Source organism: Puma concolor, chromosome D2 (genome assembly GCF_028749965.1).
Source record: "Puma concolor isolate L17-30 chromosome D2, mPumCon1.1.hap2, whole genome shotgun sequence".
NCBI classification, from domain to species: Eukaryota; Metazoa; Chordata; class Mammalia; order Carnivora; family Felidae; genus Puma; species Puma concolor.
The window spans coordinates 17657323-17678798 of record NC_141677.1 but is presented as its reverse complement, the minus strand read 5'-3'; the positions used below and the strand labels follow the sequence as shown (position 1 = coordinate 17678798).

The 21476-nt window shown below is 45.1% G+C and overlaps 1 protein-coding gene across 3 annotated transcripts in view; it reads left to right on the top strand.

Moving 5' to 3' along the window:
- The window catches only part of COG2 (component of oligomeric golgi complex 2), a 46550-nt gene that overhangs the window by 11528 nt on the left and 13546 nt on the right, over positions 1–21476 (top strand). For 2 of the 3 annotated variants that reach the window (XM_086679702.1, XM_086679701.1), the window contains exons 2-10: positions 1487–1648; positions 2780–2845; positions 5064–5144; positions 6822–6925; positions 9456–9564; positions 10117–10296; positions 11958–12082; positions 16867–16993; positions 18917–19056. In XM_086679702.1, the coding sequence (XP_086535828.1) occupies positions 1487–1648; positions 2780–2845; positions 5064–5144; positions 6822–6925; positions 9456–9564; positions 10117–10296; positions 11958–12082; positions 16867–16993; positions 18917–19056 (1094 nt within the window). The remainder of the gene's footprint in view (positions 1–1486; positions 1649–2779; positions 2846–5063; positions 5145–6821; positions 6926–9455; positions 9565–10116; positions 10297–11957; positions 12083–16866; positions 16994–18916; positions 19057–21476) is intronic. The other variant, XM_086679703.1, reaches the window with a different exon arrangement.

The window sequence follows — 21476 nt, the reverse complement described above, 5'->3', positions numbered from 1 at the left end:
CACAAGGCTGTGGGGAACAGAGAAACAGTTCTTAAAGCAGTCACGTGAGTGGAGTCCCCCAACTCTAGGACTCAGCACAGAAGTAGCCGATTGGAAAAGGTTCAGATTTTCTGTAAAAGAGGCCCATTTGCTAATCATAGAGCACTGACGGGCTGGCATCTAATTTAACACTCATCTGGGGCCCACTCTGTAGTCTGCAAAGACGGAACTGGCAGGTGTTACCTTTGTGCCGTCTCTCTGCCTCCCCCTGCTCACTGGTATCTCCGGAAAAGAAGCTTGAATGCTCATCTGGTGTCCATGTTTTGCAGTCACCACCTAAGGGATTCCTCTAGGTCATGTGGCTCCAGTGACCAGCAAGGCTTACGCTCACAGGCCCCTCATGTTTATTGCAGTATTTACAACAGCCAAGACTTGGAAACAACTTAAGTGTCCATCAGCGAGTGAATGGAAAAAGAAAATGTGTGTATATACAGTGGAATAGTATTCAGCCATAAAAAGAAGGAAGTCTTGCCATTTGCAACAACATGGATGGACCTTGAGGATATTATGCTAAGTGAAATAAGTCAGAGAAAGACACATATCGTATCATCTCCCTTATGTGTGGAATCTATAAACAAAAACAAAAAATGAAGTCCTAGAGAACCGATTGGTGGTTGCCAGAGGTGGTGGGGAGGCGTGTGGGGAGGGAATGGATGAAGGGGTCAAATGGTACAAACTTCCAGTTAGTAAGATAAGTTTTGGGGATGTGATATACAGCATGTACTTCTAGGAAATACCATATGGTACATTTGAAGGTTGCTAAGAGTAACTCCGAAATGTTCTTATCACAAGAAAAAATGTGTGTGTGGTGATGGATGTTAACTAGTCTTGGGGTGATCATTTCACAGTAGATGAAACCATGAAATCATTATCTTGTACACCTGAAAGATTATGTGTCCATTGTATCTCCACTTTTGAAAAAGTAACTTAACATTTTAAAGAGAAAAGACCAAAATACAACAAGTCTGGGAGGATGTGAATCACAATGTTAAATAGTGGGGGGGGGGGGGCGACGTGAACAGTGCTTATCCGTAGAGCTTCAGAGAACAGATGATTTTTTATACTCTTTAATTATTTCCTTATTGGTTGAAAGTTTGCCATTGAGCATTTGTTACATTTAAAATAAAGAAGCAAAGGCTGTTTCTGTTTTGAGACGAGCCTCTGAAATGTATAATAAAAAAAAAAAAAAATCCCTTGTGGAACTTAGGCAGCAGGAGAGAATGCTTTTGGTGGGGCCCCCTTTCCCGCACCTCTGTGACGTGAGCAGGCACCCTGGTGTCACTGTGTGTCCCTAGACACTCCCCCCCCCACCCCCCCCCCCTGCGCAGTCGCAGAGCCCCTTCTAAATGAGTAGAATGGCGTTTCTCTCTCTGTCTCCGATTTGATTTTTATACGTAAAATGTGATGTCATTGGCGATCGTTTTTTCTTTGTGGTTTGATTTTTCAGGAAGATTTCGATGTGGATCACTTCGTGTCCGACTGCCGGAAGCGCGTGCAGCTGGAGGAACTGAGAGGTGACCTGGAACTCTATTACCGACTCCTCAAAACAGCCATGGTGGAGCTCATCAACAAAGACTACGCGGATTTTGTCAACCTGTCCACAAACTTGGTAAGCCTGAAATCCGCAAGGCCCTCTCATCCATATTTATTCTTCAGAGTGGAGTGTAGATTTCTAAAAGAAAGCTTTCAGAAAGTCGATTCCCCCTGCGCCACCCCCCTCCCCACCAAAAAAAAAAACCTAAAGAGATTACTAAGCTCACGAGTAAAATAACTAAACTGTTTGGTGTGCATTTGTTTGGTTTTAGTGTTTAAATTCATTTCAGGCCGCTCTAGCTTGATTATTTTTTTGAAATCGTTAGTAAAGAAGTCAACAGCAGAGGATAAGAATATCGGAGTCGTTGTTTTTGGTAGTTGCTAAGTGATTACCCTGAAGTCTTACTTGGTTGAGGCTAATTTGCAAGAGCAGATACCAACTATTCTGAAGGAAGTGTTGAATTTACTTTCAGGTGGATGCGTTAGCCAGAGCTAGGTTGAGGGGACGTGGGCCAGTATTGATATTTAGAAGGCGTGGTTTTATAAAAACATAAGAATGATTTGTAGTGAGCATGTCAAGTGTTTGTGAAAGCTGTTTAGAAATGCTTGGGTCATAATATTTGCAGAAAAGTCTCCTTGTTCTTATTTCATTTTGTTTAAAATCTGCCGAAAGTCGGCAGCTCCGTGGGGATTTCAAGAAGCATTAAAATAATGAGGCATATTTGCTTTTGGGAAATATACCCCTAATATAAATGTTCCAGTGGGATTAGAAACCCAGAAAATTTGATTTCTGTTCTATTTAATTTGGATTTTTCTCAAGGGTTATAATGATGCTTAGGAGAGACATAGCCCATTGGCCTTTCACATCAACTGGCTGGGTATCATAAATTACGGACAGATAGCTGTGCCCCTTCCGTTACAATTTTTCACATTCATTTAAAATGGCATCTAAAGGCAAATTGTTTGAAGGTTTCATTTATTAGGACTTCCCTTGTTTGTATAGTTTCATGTATACCAACAGATTTTTTTCGTATTCTATGAACAACATTGATGGCACAGTAACATTTCCGTTATTTAACTAGTTACTCAGCAAAATACAGTCATACCAAAAAAATAACTTAAGTCTAGTACTGCTTTGATCATTAAAAGATACTTCGCTGTTATTCCTGATTGTGATGTGTGTGTGCCAACGTGATTTTGCCTTTAGGTTGGCATGGACAAGGCCCTCAATCAGCTTTCTGTGCCTTTGGGACAGTTACGAGAAGAAGTTCTGGTAAGTCCCTACATAGTATAAAACAAGCTGCTGGAAAGCATGTGGTCCTCGTTTGCCTTCTCCAAGAAGAATTCCTTTCATCTGTCAGCTCGTGGTGCGGTGGTTGTTTTCTCATGGTTTCATGATTATTGTATTTGCCTTCAGAAAAGTTGTAAATGATTTTCTATTTTTGCATGTGGTATTATGACCTAAAAAACATGTTCGATCTGAAGAAGACAGATTCTCAGAGTAGACAGCCTTAAAATGTCAGGGGAGAGGAAGAATATTTCCAAATTCAACTTATTAATGCCACCTGACTCCCATGTAAGTGGTTTCCAGCTTCTGAATGGCTCATTTGAACAGTTCCTAATTTGTAAGTATCCCCTCCCTGCCCAGACAGTAATGTACAGCTATGAAATCCTTCATGTAACCGAAGGATGATATAGATGTAATATCTAATAATGTTTCTCTGAGAAAATCCTTGCTGTGGGAATAGAACTCCCCACTCCCAGACGTTGGGAATGGGAACTCCGCCTGGTGAACAGCGGAGGGGAACTCAGGGCATCACTTCCAACAGAAAACTGTGCCGTCCTGTCCTCCCCCACCCCCCAGTCTGTGTCAATGCCCTGACTCGCCCCCCCCCCCCCACCCCCCCGACCCCTCTGTTTGGATGCACTGTTGTGAACTTGGTGCTCTGCACCGTCCTGTCCTGGGTATGTCACCCCTAGCTTGAGTGGCCTCGTGCATCAGCCCATAAGACAGCGCCTGGAACCTGAGGAGATACTAGAAGTGGAAGATGATCTAAGGGAAGGCCCGGTGCATGGATAAAGCTGGAAAAAACGTGGAGTCCCAGCAATGTCAGTGCTGAGAAGCCCAGAGGAGGGGTAGGCAGGAAAGAATTCATAGAAGAGGGAAATTTGGAGCCGTGCCTCAAGCTAGCTAATACTCTTCCTTGTTTATGTCTCGTTTGAATGTTACAAAATCTTATTGAGATGCTTTCCCCCGGAAGGGAAGAGTGATTTTTGTGGTCCACTATTGGATTCCACGCCTGCTGCCGCGTGTCTCTCCTGCCTCCTCCTTGGTGTGCCCCTTCCTCCCCCAGCCCCATAGCCGTGGTGTCCCCCGAGCCCAGCCTTCATTTGGCCTTCCGCCCCTCTCTGAAACCCCTCTCCCCAAAGGTAGATTTGCTCTGCTGACTACTGCTCTCGCCTCGCACACAGGTTCCCGTCCTGCCTCGTCCCTGCGAGCACCGTATCCCCTTCCTTTTCCACAGCCGTCTTTATAGCTGCTTTTGTCCTAATGAGCCACAGACCTGACCTTCCTTTCTGGTCCCAACTCAGAGACCAGATCTAAGATTCTAAGAGATTCTAAGATCTTTAACGGATAAGACCGTTTCTGTCTTCGTTGTTGTATCCTCATGTGCTGTCACGACAGCTGACATCTAGTAGGTATTTCATGATGTTTTCTGAGTGAAATAATTCACCTTTCTGTAGAATTTTTGTGATGTGTCCAGTTTATCCCAGCTGTTTCCATGAGCCTTTGTTTTGGCTCTAATTCCTGTCTTCTACTTGGTTTCATTCCTCAGCTTCCGGCCCTCTTTCTCCACCTGTGAGCTCTCCCTTTTCCTGGCCATTCTGTTCTTACTCCTTGATTCCTAATATTTCCAAAACATTTCCTACGATAGGTCAGTGCTTCAACAGTCTCTGGTTCTCCAGAATGTGTGGAATCCCGTCTAAAGCCCTCATCTGAGTGAAGTCCTCCTGAGTCGACCCCTCCCTCATTTCTACTTCTCTCCAAAACGAAGCCAACAGCGCACCCGGGTGCATGGCTGCGACCCTGAGTGTGGACGCGTCTACACCTTCTTACCTCTTGTCTTCTGAAGATCCTCTCTCCGCCCATGCACGGCTTCAGAGCCGGGTTTGAGTCCCACCCCTTTTCCAGACTCTTCTGTACTTTGCTTCAGACTGCCTATTCTCCACTCTGACCACCCATGACATTCACTGTATATGTATTATTATTCTTCTGGCCGTTAATATACAGTGCGACCCTGGCTTTATGTCATTTTGCCCCTAAATCATGAGTACCCTCAACAACATTTGTGTCTGATATTTCGTGTTATTGTCAGTGTCTGCATAATACTGGTCTGCAGGTATTAAGTTCTGTGAGGTTGAATTAAATGTATAAACCTGATCATGTTACAGAACAGTTTCTGCAGCGTACTTTGTTTATGCTTTTAAAGAGCCTCAGGTCATCTGTCAGTGAAGGCATTCGGGCAGTGGATGAACGGATGTGTAAGCAAGAGGACATCAGGAAGAAAAAGGTATCCCTTAGTAGATTTCCCACGTTACGTGCCGGTGACGTGTCCCCTCCTCGTGTCCCTTCATGCTTGTCAGTACTATGCAGCTTTGTTTTCAAAGCTCTTTTGCATGTGCATATTTCGCATTATAATGTCACGTTATCTACTTGAAATAGTAAGACGGAATTTTAGAGGTACCCACATGGTCTCAAGGTCCCTCACTTTTTCCAGAACAAGAAATAATAATAACTGATGTCAGTGGAGCACTTGGTGGTTTAACAGCCACGTAAATGTTCTCCACCCCTGTATTCTACTGCAGGTTAGTTGTTCTAGAAAAGGCGGAGTATTGCTGTCTCAGGCTCGGCCATGTTTGTTTCTTTTTTCGTTTCCCTTCTTTAAATACACGTCTGCGTGCACTGCCTTTACTGTTTAGTGGCCCTGGATTTTAATTTTATTTTCTGATTTTTTTCTTTATGCTCTGGTTTTAGCTCTTATTATTGGTTTTTGAATCCCAGTTATCAACATACAGGGTTATATTAGTTTCAGGTGTACAATGTAGTCATTCAGCACTTCCGTACGTCAGCCGGTGCTCATCACAGCAAGGGCACACCTTCATCCTCGACACCTGTTCTTCACAGCCCTGGTTTTATTCATGATCATAAGGATGTCAGGGCAGAGTTGGAATTGGGATTCCAGACTTCTGACTCTATCCAGTGTTTTGTACATGTATTTATTAGCATATTTTATTATTATTATTTTTAGTATTTTTTGAGAGAGAGAGGGAGCAAGTGAGGGGGAGAGAGAGAAGTGGGGCTTACCCGAAGTGGGTCTCGAGTTTACCCAAAGCTCGTGCTCACCCGATGTGGGGCTCGAACTCATGAACCGTGAGATGCTTAACTGACTGAGCCACCCAGGTGCCCCCTTATTAGCATATTTTCTTAAATCTCACGGGGGAGAAAGAAGCTTATTTTAGAGACTGTCTATTTCTCCTTTACATCTTCTCCCAGCTTTTGTCCGAAGAATTCATGTGGTGTGTTTCTAGACAAGACTGTAAGCTTCATGAAAGCAGACATTTTTCTAGTTTTATTCACTGCTGTCCCCACTGTCTGGAAGAATGTCTAGCTCCCAGGAGGGGTTCTCAGGTACTCTTTGTTTAACGGGTGACTTTGTATTTTTCGTTCTTTTAAGGATAAGAGTTCTTATAACGTCCCTCAACCTCTTGGCAATATTTGTAGCATAAAATGCCTTCAATGAATTGACACTAGGGCATATAGGTGTATCATGCGCATGAAAACCGAGAAGATAAGTACGATCAGAAACTGAAAAGGTGAAGAAAGGGCCATAAGAAAATAAATGGACTGCCCATAGAGAGATTCAGGATGGGAAAAAGAAGAAATAAGAGTACAGAGCGTGAGAAAGCAAAAGTCTAGGGGTTTTTCGTTTGTGTGTGTGTGTGTGTGTGTGTTTTTTACTACTAATTTGCAGTAGAATATTGAAATATGCTTGTTCCAGAAAGCCAAAATTAAGATTTCCATTCTTGGCAACTCAGTGTTTTATAGAAATATTCAAAATATAGGATGCTCTATATATTCAAACTTGACTTTTGGTTTTATATTTTCTGGCACTTAGCATGGAAAACAAGATGATTAAGGTTAAACATTATAATAACTTTTTTTGTTTGCTTAATTTTTATCTTTATAGATGTGCGTGTTGAGGCTTATACAAGTTATTCGATCAGTTGAAAAAATTGAAAAAATCTTAAATTCTCAAAGCTCTAAAGAAACATCTGTACTAGAAGCAAGCAGGTAAGTATTTTTTTTTACTAAATAGCACGTAAATTAATACTTCACATCCAGTTTAAATATTGTTTTGTTTCGTTTTAGTTAGAATTTATTTCTGAATAAGGAGAAAATCCACGTCTGTAGCTTAGCGTTTTCGAACAAAGCTCCGGGAGAGTAGAGTGCATGAAATGGTAAAGTTTATTATACGTCATTTTAAACCCTTTGTGGTCCTAGGCCATATAGTTCCAACACTGGGGGTCAGAGGCAGTGTGCCTCCCGTGGAAAGTTTTTACATTTGGAATCCCCTTCCCTAAAGAGCTAGCAAAATCCTTGTTGATTTTCAAGGTATAGCCTTCATCTTTCTCAGATTTTCTCTAGACCTGCCCAGAGTATTAACCATTGATGTGTTTTGCACCAGCATTATATCGTTAACAGAAACAGTATAGGGCACGTCTAGGTGAAATGCACAAACGAGGAAGAAAAAGCTTCTGAAATCAGAAAAAGATGACCGCTCTCTGTGTTACGCTGCAACTTACCGCCTTCTTAGTGTGAATTTTCAATCAGCCGGGTAGATGAGGGACTCGGAAAATGAGTTGTCAGAGCACGGCGGCACCAGCGGGACGCGCTGTGGAACAGTGGGAAGAACGCAGGCTTGGGGAGCCCGAGTCCAGGTCCTTCGGTGCCCTGTGTCCCCTGGAGTGTAAGGCTGACAGCAACCCCACATGCAAGGTTGTCTCAACCAGTGAGGGACTGTCAGCCATACCTGGCATACACAGGCCCTCCCCCTTAGGAAATCTGGGTTTAACGTGAGCTGTCTTTTTGAAATCACCCTGATAGCTATAACGTTTTTCCACGAGGAATACTGGATCATTGAGGCAGCACCACCCACAGCCAAACTGAATATACCTAGAGTTCAAAGGCTTGGTCCCACCAAAAAGGCACGGGGGATTTCTTAGCTTTAGGAACTAATGTTTTAGATTCGGAAGGGTCCCCAGAGACCCCACGCTCCACATCTCTCGTTATGGAGTAAAGAAAGGAGACATCCCAAAGGAAGGGGGTTCTCGGGTCCTCCGTCTCTGCCTCCTTTCATAATCCAGACGTGAAAATGGGGAGTCGCCGCCTGCCGGGTGTGTTTCTTCGGCCCACTGCTCTTGTGCCCCTGACCCCTTCGTCACTTATCAGAGACCCGTGGAACGTCCGTTCCTATCCGTCTAGTGGAACCGGCTCATCTTCAGCTGCTTTGCTCTGCTGACGGTCCCTCTAGCCGCATCCTCATTCGGCCTCTCTGTTTCTCCGATGCATGCTTTCCAGTTTTCTTTGTTTTTGCCCGTTCCTGCTGTGTTCCTTTGATAGAAATCCCTCAGTGGTTTCTGTTTCTGTAATACTGTTCCTTTGGCAACTCTGCCTTTAATGTAATAGATATTATGCTCTTTCTTGCTCAGAATCACCTTTGAGGCTTTTTTCTTTCCTTTTGAACAGCAGCTTTGAGCTGTAGACAAAGGAAAGCCAGAGCCATGTTGGTGAATAGTAAATAGATCATGCTTCCTAGGCCAGGAGACGTTGAGATAATTGGTAAACAACATGTCCACGCTGGGTTATTCAAGTTAGAGGTTAAGCTTCGGGGTTGGTCACGCTGGGCACTTTCCCTCTACGCTCATTTGGATGCTGCGGAAACAGGGCCGGGTGGATCACTGCTGGTCTGCATATAGCGTTTTGTATTTCCTGATGATGTGGGTTTTCCCCTCACTGCCTGCTTGTGCCTCGTCAGATGTGGGATGCCTTAGAAAAGCCCAGCAGGTACTTTCAGTGCCTTTGTGGTTTTCATCTTTCACTATTCAGCTTCCTCTTAAGTGATGTTGATGCTTTATAATGTGTTTGGAGGGAGGGGGAGTACATTTATTACATGTGGTAGCCAATACAAACGCGTGTTTTCTCGGTAGGACCCGGAGCATGTAGATTGCTCTTTCTGCTCTTTGGTACACGCAAATTTAAAGTAAGCTACTTTGAGGTGTTTCATTTATTGCTGCTGGAGGGCCAGTTTTATTTTATTGAAGGGACAACAGTATTTGGTGCCTGAGACGTATTAGAGGTCTTTTGGAAGGAGGGAGAATGAGGCAGGAAGAGAAGAGGAGGATTCATCTATGAATGATGGGAAAGGGCAAGAGAGAGAAGGGGGTTAGAGATGAAGACCTCATGAATGGGAGAGCCTGAGGAATGTGGTGGAAACACACAGTTGCACCCACACTCCCCTGGTCAAGCTCCTGCTGCTCGTGTGGGCCCTGTGGCTGGGGCCAGGCAGCGTCAGTGGCTTGCTTATACGTGACGACCTCCCCACCACACCTAGAACATGCTGTGCTTACAGCTTGTAGTGAAAATCCACAGCACGGAAGGTATGTTAGCTTTCACCTTGTGACAAGGGGTCTGTGGGAGAAAACACCCGAAGAAAAGGTATGACACCGTGGGTGCTAAAGCCTCCCTGTTGCTAATTGGGTGATATCGTCTCTTGGAAGTTAAATAACTCTGGGAACTAAATTTCTGTAACTGTCTCTACTAGCCCACTTTTGACTGGACAGATTTTGGAGAGAATTGCCACAGAATTTAACCAGTTACAGTTTCATGCTGTTCAAAGCAAAGGCATGCCTCTTTTGGACAAAGTAAGACCGGTAAGTGTTGGTTTAGATTTTCACAGTTTGCTGTTTGGGAATTTGCTGAATGATTTTAGTTAAATCTCGTATTGCCCCTGATAATTGTTGCCGTAGAGGACTTTGAAACCAACGTTGAATTTTTTCTTTCAGTTTTTGTTTCTGGGGACCCTGCTTCTCTCATGTCATGTTAGAGAGATTTTGCATAAAGTCACAAGCATATTCTCCAAATTACACGAGTAAAATGAATTCTGAATTTCATGTAACTCGACACATTGTACGAGGTAGTCAGAATTAATTTACCCAAAGCCCTTGGCTGGGTTTAAACACATTTGTCGGATTTACTCTGTAGCTTAAGAAGAAAATAACTTTTTTTGTCATTTCTTAGATGAAGCAAAGATTTACTTGTAAAGAAATCGTGGGGAGAAGAGATATCACTGTTAACTCTCCAGAAAATGTTAATCTTTTAATCTTACGTATATTCTAGTAGAATAGGAGGTCTGTTATATACATATTTGAATTTTTAGCAATTGGTCTACCTGGAACTTTCCTTACAGCTGTTTTTGCTTGCAGCGGATAGCCGGCATTACAGCCATGTTACAGCAGTCACTGGAAGGCCTGCTCTTAGAAGGTCTCCAGACTTCCAACGTTGATATAATACGGCACTGCCTACGGACCTACGCCACAATTGACAAGACACGGGATGCCGAGGCCTTAGTCGGTCAAGTTCTAGTGAAACCCTACGTGGATGAGGTGTGTGCACTCGTTTCTTTGTTCAGACGCTCCTAGAGCATCTACTCGGACTTGGATTCTTCACTGGCTGTGGGGGGATAGATCAGAGATCTTTCTGTACAGTCTCATAGTTACCGCACTCTCAGTTGTAGGAAAAGCTCGGTCCCCCCGTTGGTTACAGTCAGAGTGCCAGGAACCGAGCATGCTCTCCAGTATTCTCTAGTGATGTCATAACCCAGGGATCATCCTGATACCATAGGGGTGAGGGTCTTGCCTAGGGAGAAGGTCCGGATCCGAACATTTGCAGGTCAGTTTTAAGTTGTGTCAATTCTACGTCAGTGAGGTTGTGAAAAAGCATTTTTGCACTGCCAGGGTAGAGGAGTAGAACAGTTAGGCCGATGACCGCTCCGCAGCACGTGCCTGGTGGCGGAGTGTGTGGACAGCCCCGTGAGCTTGGAAAGTCCGCGAGGGAGGTGTCTTCCCAGAATAGATTGGGCCTAAGTGTTGAAAACCATGGGGGAGTCTGCCAGGCCAGGAAGTGGGAAGGAGGGAATGTTCAAAGATGAAGGGCTTTTCTGGGCAGATTAGTACCTTAAACCCGAACTTGGTTGTCCAGGACCCTTCACCTATCGGGGTATAGTTAAGTTACAGGCAGGGAGTATATCCTGCCTTTGAGGAGCCAGAATATAGGTCGTATCATACAAGGTTGCCAACACTCAACAATTTCCGGCTTAGAAAATGGCAGTTCCGTCTGGTTCAAACCGATAGAGGCCATAAAGCCAGTCCTCAGTGTTTGAAGACCCTCTTGCAGTCACCTGTCAGTGTGAATGTTCTTCCTGTCCCAGTAAGTACAAAGCTTCCAAGCCCTGTGACTTCAGGATGAAAGCCTTCCATTTTTAAAATGGGACAGTGAATCCTGTTGGTAAAAGTGAAATTTAAGGCTTAATTTCAGTAAGCCTCTCAACTTCATTAGGATCACTAAAAATAAATGATCTGCCAGTTCCCTGTGTGTATCCTGTTCTATTTCATGGCTATTTCTGTGGGGATGAAAAAGACCGATTAACTACGTTCTGCTTTATCCGTAAGTGAAAGTAGGGTAGTTCCTAATGTATGCTTTTTTCATTGAGCCGCATCTAATGTGCCAAACTAAGAAAATATTTTAAGTTTCAGTGGCATATTAAAGGGACGATGGCCACGTTTGTATTTTAAGTTTGTGTGCTTGTCCTTTCTTTACCTCTTGACTCTCAACCTTCCCACAAAAAATAAAATAATAAAGTAAAATAAAATGTGTTTTCTTCCATCGTTCTGTCCCAACCCTTTCCCTAATCTGGTGGTGGTCGGCTAGGCCAACGTCAAGGCAGTACGAGCTGTTGTCAGGACACACATATTTTGCTTTCAAGCTCAAGACGGGAAGCAGATGAGTGTGTGTGGTGTTTCGGCTCTAGGCCAGTCTCTGTCACCCAGCCTGTGTCTCCCCCGGGTCAGAGCTGTGTCCCCTAACCCTAGGAGCCGATGTTGAGTGAAGGTGTGCTTTACCTTCTGTTTCGAAGGCATGTCAGCTGGGGAGGAGGGTGGGCAGAGAGGAATTGTGTTTTTAAGGTTTTCTCTGTTCTTTCCTCTGTAGTATATAGTTCATACTTCTCTTTTAGGTGCTTTAAAACAAATGATGCTCCTTTTGATAGGTGATTGTAGAACAGATTGTTGAGTCTGATCCGAACGGCCTTCAGATCATGTATGATAAGCTCCTGGAGTTTGTTCCTCACCATTGCCGCCTTCTTCGAGAAGTCACAGGAGGGGCCATCTCCAGGTAACTGAAACCGCTGAGCTTCCCGGTCAGCTCAGCTCGGCGATTGCACTTGGTGGCTCCCAGTGCGTACTACTTACTGGCTGTCTTGTCTGAACTGGGAACGAGTGCGCTTTCCTATTTAATTGTTACCAATGCCATGAGGCGGGTGTTGTTAGCCTCGGTTTCTAGGTAATGGAACTAATAGTAGGAGCTAATCTTGAAGGTTGCATTTCTCTGAATCCAAAACCCCTTTTACCTTCTCTACACTTCTTCCTTAATCGGGTTCGAAATCAAAATTGGTTTCCTTCCATTATTCTGATGTCTATAAATATCAATTCAGCTTTAAATCAACAAGTTGGGTTTTTTTTTTTTTAAGTTTATTTTAAGGGAGGGAGAGAGGGGGAGAACGAGCGAGCGAGCGAGCATGAGCAGAGGCAGAGAGAGAGAGAATCCCAAGCAGGCTCCGCTCTGTGCTCTGTCAGAGCAAGCCCCATGCGGGGCTTGAACTCAGGAATTGCGAGATCATGACCTGAGCTGAAACCGAGAGTCTGACGCTTAACTGACTGAGCCACCCAGGCGCCCCTCACCTTGATTCAATAAGTTTTATGCTAATAGTGATTAAGGTTATCTTCAGTTTCCCCACCTTCTTTTACTTAACTTCCATGACTTTCCAGTTCTGCTTCATAAATATCCCATTCCATTTCACCATCGCCCTGGTCCAGGCCTTTGTCATGTTTTCTCTGGAATAACAGGCTCTCCCCTCCTGGCCTCCCTGGCTCCACCTGTCCCTCTTCATTGCAGCCCTTGGCTGTCCTATCTGCCCAGAGCTCTGCCACCTTCGTAAGTCTTTAATGGCTTCTCGTTGCTTATAGAGGAACATCCAGTCTTCTTGGCACAGCCCGTGAGGTCCTTGATGCTCTGGTCCTGGTGGTTCTCCACTGTAGACCTTTCTACTGTGGAACTCCACCCCCCACCCCCGCCCCTGCAACCCCACCCCGTACCACTATGGTCCCTGGCCAAACTGTAGCACTTGACCTTCCCTAACACAACTTGTACAGAATATCTCTGACTTCACAGCGGTTCAACTTAGGACTTTTTGGCTTTACGATGGTGCAAAAGCGATACGCATTCAGCGGAAACCATATCGCAGACTTCGAATCTGGATCTTTTCCCGGGCTAGCAATACGCAGTAGGATCCCCTCTTGTGATGCCACGCAGAGGCAGTGAGCACAGCTCCCAGGCACCCACTCCATCACGAGGGTCCGCAACCGACACACTGAAACCCTCCGTATTCTCACTTTGAGTATAGGCTTCAGCAAGTTGCGTGGGGTGGCCAACACTGTGTTGTAAAATAGGCTTTGTGTTAGGTGATGTTGCCCGCCTGCAGGCTGCTGTGAGCGTTCTGAGCACATTTTAGGTAGGGTGTGCCGAGCTCTGATGTTCAGTAGGTTGTGTGTATTTTCATTTTCAGCTCATGATATACTTACGAGGGGTTTATTGGGATGTAACTCCGTCGTAAGTCAAGGAAGATCTGTACTGGGGGCTTCTGTGGTTTTCCTCGTTGTCTCCTGCGCTTCCCGTTGCCTGTGGCTTTTGGTTAACCTGTCAACTCCATCTGAGCTCCCGCTCAGATGCCACTTCCTTCAAGAGACCGCTTTCCCCTGATGTTCAGCATTCACCTGTCCTTGGTTCCAGTACATGCTGGCTCATAACCTCTGTGGAGGGGTCATTCCCAGAGGCTGAGGGTGTGCTTTCCTTCCGCGCTGCCCACACCTTCCTCACCTGTCACCGTGTCTTGAAGATAGCGACTTCCCCGTGTTTGAAAAATGAAAGACTTGGTCCGTTTTCATCGTCAGAAAGGCAGAGGAGGTCTCAGATCTTTATGAAGTAGGCAATCAGTGCATTTGGTCTTGAATTTTTGTTCTTCGGAAAGAAAAGGAATTTTTCTTTGGAAAGAAAAGAAAAAGAAAAACTGTATGCCACCCGACCTTTGAAGTACCCTCTCTGTTCCCACCGCATGATTTCGGCCTGGTTTTGCCGCTTGTGTTTAGTCATCATGAAGATTTAGTTGGATTTGGATTTGGGGTAAGAATTCAGTAGAAGTCGTGATGTAAAACTAAGGAAGCCGCGATTCCGAAACAAAACAGTCATTAGATTCGACAAGGCCAGTCTTGGTCCTGAAAATGCCGAGTTTCAAAGCTTTGCGAAGGCCTTTGCATAGTTTTCAGCGTGGCAGAATTCACGTCGAAGCCTCGGAGGGTTGGGGAATCTAATCCATGCGTTGGTAGGTCGTCATTTGCTTCAGGCACCTTTGTCCTGCTGGCCCTGACCTGCCCTCGCTCGGCTCCGGCCTCCAGGATTCCCCACTCTCGGTGCTTCCCTCGCACGTTCTGTTCTTTTTCCTTCGTGTCGCCCTCTGTATATGCCTTTTATATCTGTAGTGGCAGCAGCATGCAGGATCTGTCTTCCAGAGAATGTGGATTCGCTTTTCTCATTAGTCATCTGTTTCAGCTGTTAATCTTGTAGACGTAAGTTTTCTCTTTGGGGCTTTAAGTAGATATTTGCTTTGGGGATGAGGGGATCTTGTCATTTGATATTGCTTATATGCTGTGCATCTGTAGTTTTAAAATTCCCAGTTTTATTCTTCTCTTCTCCAGGTACCTTAATAGAGCTCGTTCTTAGCGTGGCTGAAAGTATAGACTGCGAGGTGTGGAATTGGGTATGTGGGAAATAGACATGTTGTTGGCCCTCCCCAGCCATCCTCCAACCGGCCAGTGATTTCTTACCAGTACTTAACTATAGTAAGATTGTTTGGTAGCCCTTGCTGGCCAGTAAGGCCTGGCTTCCTGGATAATCTATTTTTCCTGGCAATTTTTGCTAAGGAGGAAAATTAGGAAAGCTCTTATCTTTGTGTTCATTTTTTTTTTTAATTTTTTAAGTGTTTGTTTATTTTTGAGAGAGTGGGAGGCACAGAATCCGAAGCAGGCTCCAGGCTCTGAGCTGTCAGCACAGCACCCGACGCAGGGCTCGAACTCACAAACCGCAAGATCATGACCTGAGCCGAAATCGGACGCTAAAGCGACGGAGCCGCCCGGGCGCCCCTTTTTTCTTTATTTTCAGTACCCAATTTCATATCGCAACGTAGCTACAAAACTCCCGGTTTTGCCGAAATAAGATCATATATTGGGGCACCTGGCTGGCTTCAGTCGGAGGAGCGTGCAACTCTTGGTCTTGGGGTCATGAGTTTGAGCCCCTCGTTGGTTGTGAAGATTACCTAAAGACTTAAAAAAAGACCATATATTGAATTGCTGGCCATTGTTAAAGAAAGTTATCTTAAAACTGAGCATTCAGTGAGATGGTATTTACCTAGGAGTTATTTTTGTGTCTTTAAGTGCAAGAGAAAACTTGAGCAATCTGCCTTATTTATTTACTTATATATTTAAGCCCTACTATCACAGCACTTCCTGTATGCTAGGCACAAGCCTAAATGCTTTACAAATATTAACCCATTTGAAGATGCTCTGATCTTCATCCTGTCATCTCAATTTAAAGATGAAGAAAACAAAACAGAGGGTAAAAGGCCCACCATTTGAACCCAGGTACTCTGGCTCCTGAGTGAATGCTTTCGTCTCAGTGTTGCCTCTCATCTGAGTCTGAATGAGAAATCCAGAGTCTAGACTTTTGCTAAAAAAAAAAAAAAAAAAAAAAAAAAAAAGGTGAAATAAAGCATGGATACACAAAAAAACACGACTGTAACAAGTTTTTTTGCATCAGGGTTTGGAATCAAGATTTTACATGGAATAGTCATAGAATTTGAGAACTGAAGGTAATCTTAGAGATAGCTTAATCTTCACGAAGCTGTTAGTAACTGGCAAATTCGCATGATTTACAGGGCTTTAGAGCTTAGGGGTATTAAGATTCAATGCAAAGAGGGGCGCCTGGGTGGCTCAGTTAAGTGTCTGACTTCAGCACAGGTCATGATCTCGTACTTTGTGGGTCCAAGCCCATGTCAGGCTCTGTGCTGACAGCTCAGAGCCTGGAGCCTGCTTTGGATTCCGTGTCTCCCTCGCTCTCTCTCTCTGCGCCCCCCCACTCATGTTCTGTCTCTGTTTCTCTCAAAAAAAAAAAAAAAAAAATGAGGAAACATTAAAAAAAGACTGCACGCGAAGATCGCTTTTCTTGTGTTATTAGACTACTTCTTTTCCAAGATAGAGTGTAAATACGATAGCCTGCTTCCAGGGAGAAATCCTGCCAAGGCAATTCGATGTAGTAGTTTTGCCTTATCCTTGACACTAGCTTGCTCTCCTATGTGATAAATACAGGAGTCAGAATACAGAGGGCGTTCAGGTTCAAGGTGAGACTGGGATCAAGGAGTAAAACAGAAGTTGAAGGCTATAAACAAGCTAACTGACGTACAGTTTTTTTATTTTTTTTTATTTTTATTTTTTTTAAATTTTTTTTTTTTCAACGTTTATTTATTTTGGGGACAGAGAGAGACAGAGCATGAACGGGGGAGGGGCAGAGAGAGAGGGAGACACAGAATCGGAAACAGGCTCCAGGCTCTGAGCCATCAGCCCAGAGCCTGACGCGGGGCTCGAACTCACGGACCGCGAGATCGTGACCTGGCTGAAGTCGGACGCTTAACCGACTGCGCCACCCAGGCGCCCCTGACGTACAGTTTTTTTAAAAAGGTGGAAGTAAGTTTTAGGCTGAGGAACTTTGAGTTAAAATACCACTGTAGAATTTTGCCCTTTGTAAATAGGAGGGTGCCATGTATCTGACTGAAGTGTTGCTGTTTCTTACAGTGAAAAAGGCAACAGTGTTCCTGGATATGATTTTTTGGTGAATTCTGTCTGGCCAGAAATAGTACGAGGATTAGAAGAAAAACTGCCTTCGCTTTTTAATCCTGGAAATCCCGATGCATTTCACGAGGTACTTTTCCTCCATCATCCTGATTCTCGAAGATATTAACCAGGGGCTTGGGAAAAATCATGCTTTCTGCACAGACTTCGTTCTGTGCTTTGTTAAAAATAAAAATCTGAGTTTGTGAGTGAGCATTTCCTTGAAATACACAAAATGTTTCATCCAAGTAGTAGTCTCTGATACTGTTGGGACTATATACTATAATTTTAAAATGCAGGGTAAGATTCAGCCTAGGTACCAATGTGACAAGATGTGTATGCACATCATTTTCTCACTTTTTCAAAAAGATCCTCGAGACCATTAAAAGCCAGTCCCTTTGCAGTGGTTTTCTATGGAAAATTAGGTTTGCAAATGTGTACGGTATAATTTTAAAGGAAAACAAGGTATCGATTGGATTTTAAAATCCTCATTAATTTGTAGTGTATAGAGGCAGACGGTAAGGTGTGGTGAGCCTGGGACCTGCTGGCCTTCAAAACAGACGAGAAGACACATTTGGAGCCATAGTGTCACAGAAATACCACTTCCCTGTTCCGACTAATTGTGCGACGTGACAGTATGCTGAATCATGTGATCACGTGGTATCGTTTTCAGTGAATCGTGTGACAGTGATTTTTATTATTTGAAAACAGTAGGGCTTTTAAAAATAGACCCCAGAAGCAGAATGATACAGTGGTCTTAAGCATTCACCATTTAAGACCCTTTACGTTTTGCTGTCCTCTGGAGTTGTGCTGGTCACGTTATGCTCAGGAGATGTTTCAGCTCAGAAAGGAAACTTTCTCGCAGAACTTTGACTTCAGAATTCTAAGCCAGTCCTTAACGTGGCTGGGTCTGTTTCCAGTGAGCACAGCGTCGGTCAGTTCCTTTCACAAAATGCTTTCAGCTTTCAGTCTTGCTGTGACGTGCTTCTCGTGAGGAGAGAAATATCTCGTGTTCCTTTAGCGTCTCGTCGTGTGCAGAGGTCTGTCTACTTTTATCCCCAAAGGATGAATAATACCTTGGTCTCAACTCCTCAACACCTCGCCCAACCAGTTGAAAGAAATGAAAAGCCTGTAGTGTTGAGTGAACTAAAATTCCTGCCCAAGCGCAGACGTGAGGAAGTTTCGGTGAATGGTTGGGTGACCCAGAAGGATATGGAGTGTCCACACATGTTCCCTGTAGAGCCTGGGCCCTGGGGGGGGGGGGGGGGGCGGGGGGGGGGGACCAGAGGACCCACGGAGGAATGCGTATTTCCAACAGCTGCGGTTCTGCTCTGCTGACCAACCAGGGTGCTGTTTGCTCTATTTCTCAGCTTTGTCTTTGGGTAAATTCTCTGTGAGCCTGAATAGAAGAGGAAGCGTCATCCTCCAAATGATAATAACAGTAGTTAACCCGGGAGGGTACTTTTGTGGCTCACGTTAAAGAATACAGTTTTAGGCACAGCGCGCGGGTGATGAATGTTAAGTAAGTCTCAGCCACGGCTCTTCATGGTGTCGGTAGCTCCCCATCCGTTTTTGTGCTGTCTGGTCTATGGAGATCATGTGATGGCTCACCTGCCTTTTAAAAATGTTCTACTTTTAATGTTCTTTCCTTTTAAAAATGTTCTACTCCTTCCTCTGGAGTGGCAGTGACAATTATACCACTTAATTTACTGGCTCTTCCAGTTCCAGTGGACGAGGTTAGGGGTGCCGAGAATACGAGACCTGTCGTTTGCAGAGCACTGGGTTTCCAGGGAGGCTTGCCGCGTAAAACCTCGAGCGTGTCACCGACCCGCTTTGGGCAGTACCGAATTTTCAAGTCAGGACCTCGGACGGGCGACCCCTGTCAGGTCTCTGTCAGTTCCGGAAGCTACGAGTCCGAGTGTTCTCCTTCTTTGTCTTGCTTACAGTTTTCCCTGTATGTGCTCGTTCCTGGTTAGTTTGCTCACAGTGAAAATTCCGCCTGTTCTTATTTTAGAAATACACCGTAAGCATGGATTTTGTAAGAGCATTTGAACAGCAGTGTGGAACACAGGCCAGCGTGAGGAGATTAAGAGCACATCCCGCCTATCACAGCTTCAGTAATAAGTGGAACTTGCCTGTTTATTTTCAAATAAGGTCAGTGATTTATTCCCCCCCCCCCCCCCCACCTCCAGCCTTCTGAAATGGGACTAGAATACCAGGTCAGGGTGTTGCCTCCAGGAAACAGTCCTCGGAGATGATCGTGCTGTTCTTTGGGAAACAAGATCGAAAGTGGGAACGTGCGAGAAGTGTCGTCATTGCCGGCGTTCTGGTTGGCATGACAGAAAAACCATTTGGTAATTAAAGGGCTGAGGACCCCGGCCTCGGACCGAGGTGGGCCCCGCGCCCAGCTCCGTCCTCCTGCGCTCCGTCCACGGCAGCCTGTCCGTTTTGCCCTTCTCCCCACCCGCCTTCGTCAGGCAGCAGGCCCGGCCCACGTGGGTCTGTTGTTGGCTTCTCTGTGCTGGTTTTTCCCTGAGAGTGGGGAGAAGCGTATTCTTCGCAGCTGGTTCCGTCAGTCGGTTTATGAGAATCCTAGTTATTATTTTGGCCGTCTCTGACATCTTTTGGATGTCTTTGACATCTGTGACATTTGTTCTCTCTGTTCTGGAAAATGGTGACACTTCTAACAGATGTCGTGACGATACCACGTACATAAATAAGTGCTTTCATAAACTGGGGACATTTAGGATAAACTCTTAGCAACATATGTTCTGTTAGAAAAACAGACGAAAACAGCCATTTTTGCAGAGTGTCTTGAACGAGGTCATGGTAAGTTCCTTCATCGAATGACATTAACTAGAGCGTTTTAGTTAGGAAGGTCTGGAAAGAGTTGCAGGCTTTTTGTTGACATTGCTGAGTGCTTTCATTCATTACGATGCAGTCCTTTTCCCTAGAGTTCTGGGGGCAAATTACAGAGGGGGAAATATGTTAAGGATTAGGTCCTTTGATTGTAATTGCTTGCCGTGATTGAGAATGTATGTAATCATCTTCTGATAATGAAATCACAGCTACCAGAATGTTAGTGAGGCGCCCTTGCTCGTACCACACTGTATTTTATGCTTAATTTTGCCAGCATGACATCACCACGGAGCTTGTCTGTCAGTAGGAAATGAAGGATTTGTTCTTCTAAGGTGTTCATGGACTGCACTGGGAGTGGTTGTTGCAGGGTAATGAAGATCAACCCAGGGCAGGAAGCCCTTTTGATGCAGGAGCGGGATTTAAAACAGTGAAGTATTCTTTCATAGTATAAGACTGCAATAGAGGGGCGCCTGCGTGGCTTAGTCGTTTCAGGCCCAACTTTTAATACCAGCTTAGGTCGTGTTTCCGGGGTCATAGGATCGAGCCCCGCATCAGGCTCAGCGGTGAGCATGGAGCCTACTTAAGATTCTTTCTCTCTCTCTCTCTCTCTCTCTGCCTCTCTGCCCTTCTCCCCTGCTTGTGCCCTTTCTCTCTAAAAATAAAAATAAAAAAAATAAAATTGGGGACTAACGTGTATGTATATATGTACATATGTATGTGTGTGTATATATATGACCGCAGTGGAGAAGAAATGTCTAGCATTTCTTCTGTGGTCTGGGTGTGGAGTTAGATTGCTTTAGATGTCCAATACTGTCACATCACGTAGTCCCGCCTGCTGCCTCCAAACTCCTCTTCCTAGTCATTTCCCCAGATCCCGTGACCCCACCCTTGGGGATCCTGCACTGTCGTCCCCCTCCTCGCCCCTCCCCCCCCGGACTTGCCCCCCAGGAGCTCTGGTGGCTGTTTCGGGGCGTGCTCTGGGCTCGCCAGGCCGGACGCCACAGCGACAGCACACCCTCCCCTCAGCCACCTCTCACAGGGCCGGCAGCCGAGCTGGGTTTAAAGTCAGCCAGTTCCCTGAATGATTTTGTACGTCCACCAGATTTTAACAGTAAGCAATCAAAAGGATCGGTGGGCCTTTCTCTGTAAACCATTTTACTTAAAATTTGTGAAATTTGTAAAACATCACGTCTGAGTTGCGAAGTATGGAACTTGTATTCACTTATGTTTGTTTTTCCATTAAAAAAAAAAATAAGTTCAAGTAATACTTTGTGGGACTGCCCTATTGATTTTTACCAGGCGTCACATTGTTTACTCTGAGTGACGACCAGAAGTTCCACAAACATGACTAGGGTCAGAGTTACATGGTGAGGGGATTCACTTCAGGGCCATTTAAAGGAGGCCCCAAACCCGTGGGGTGGCATACTTTGACATGTTCGTAGGGAGGAACATGAACATTGCTCTCTTGGGAACAGGCTTACGCCACTGGTCTGACGGTAAACCTGTATCCCGTCATCCTAGGAACCGAGGTGGCCCTTCCAGCCAGCGCCATCCGGGGGTGCACTTGAACCCCTCACTGTTCCCGATGCCCTGCCTGGCCTTCATGTCACTTGTTCCCGTAGGCATAGTAGAAAGCAGGTTTAGGGGCGCCTGGGGGGGGGGGGGCTCCGTCGGTTAAGCGTCCCACTATTGATTTAAGCTCAGGTCATGATCTC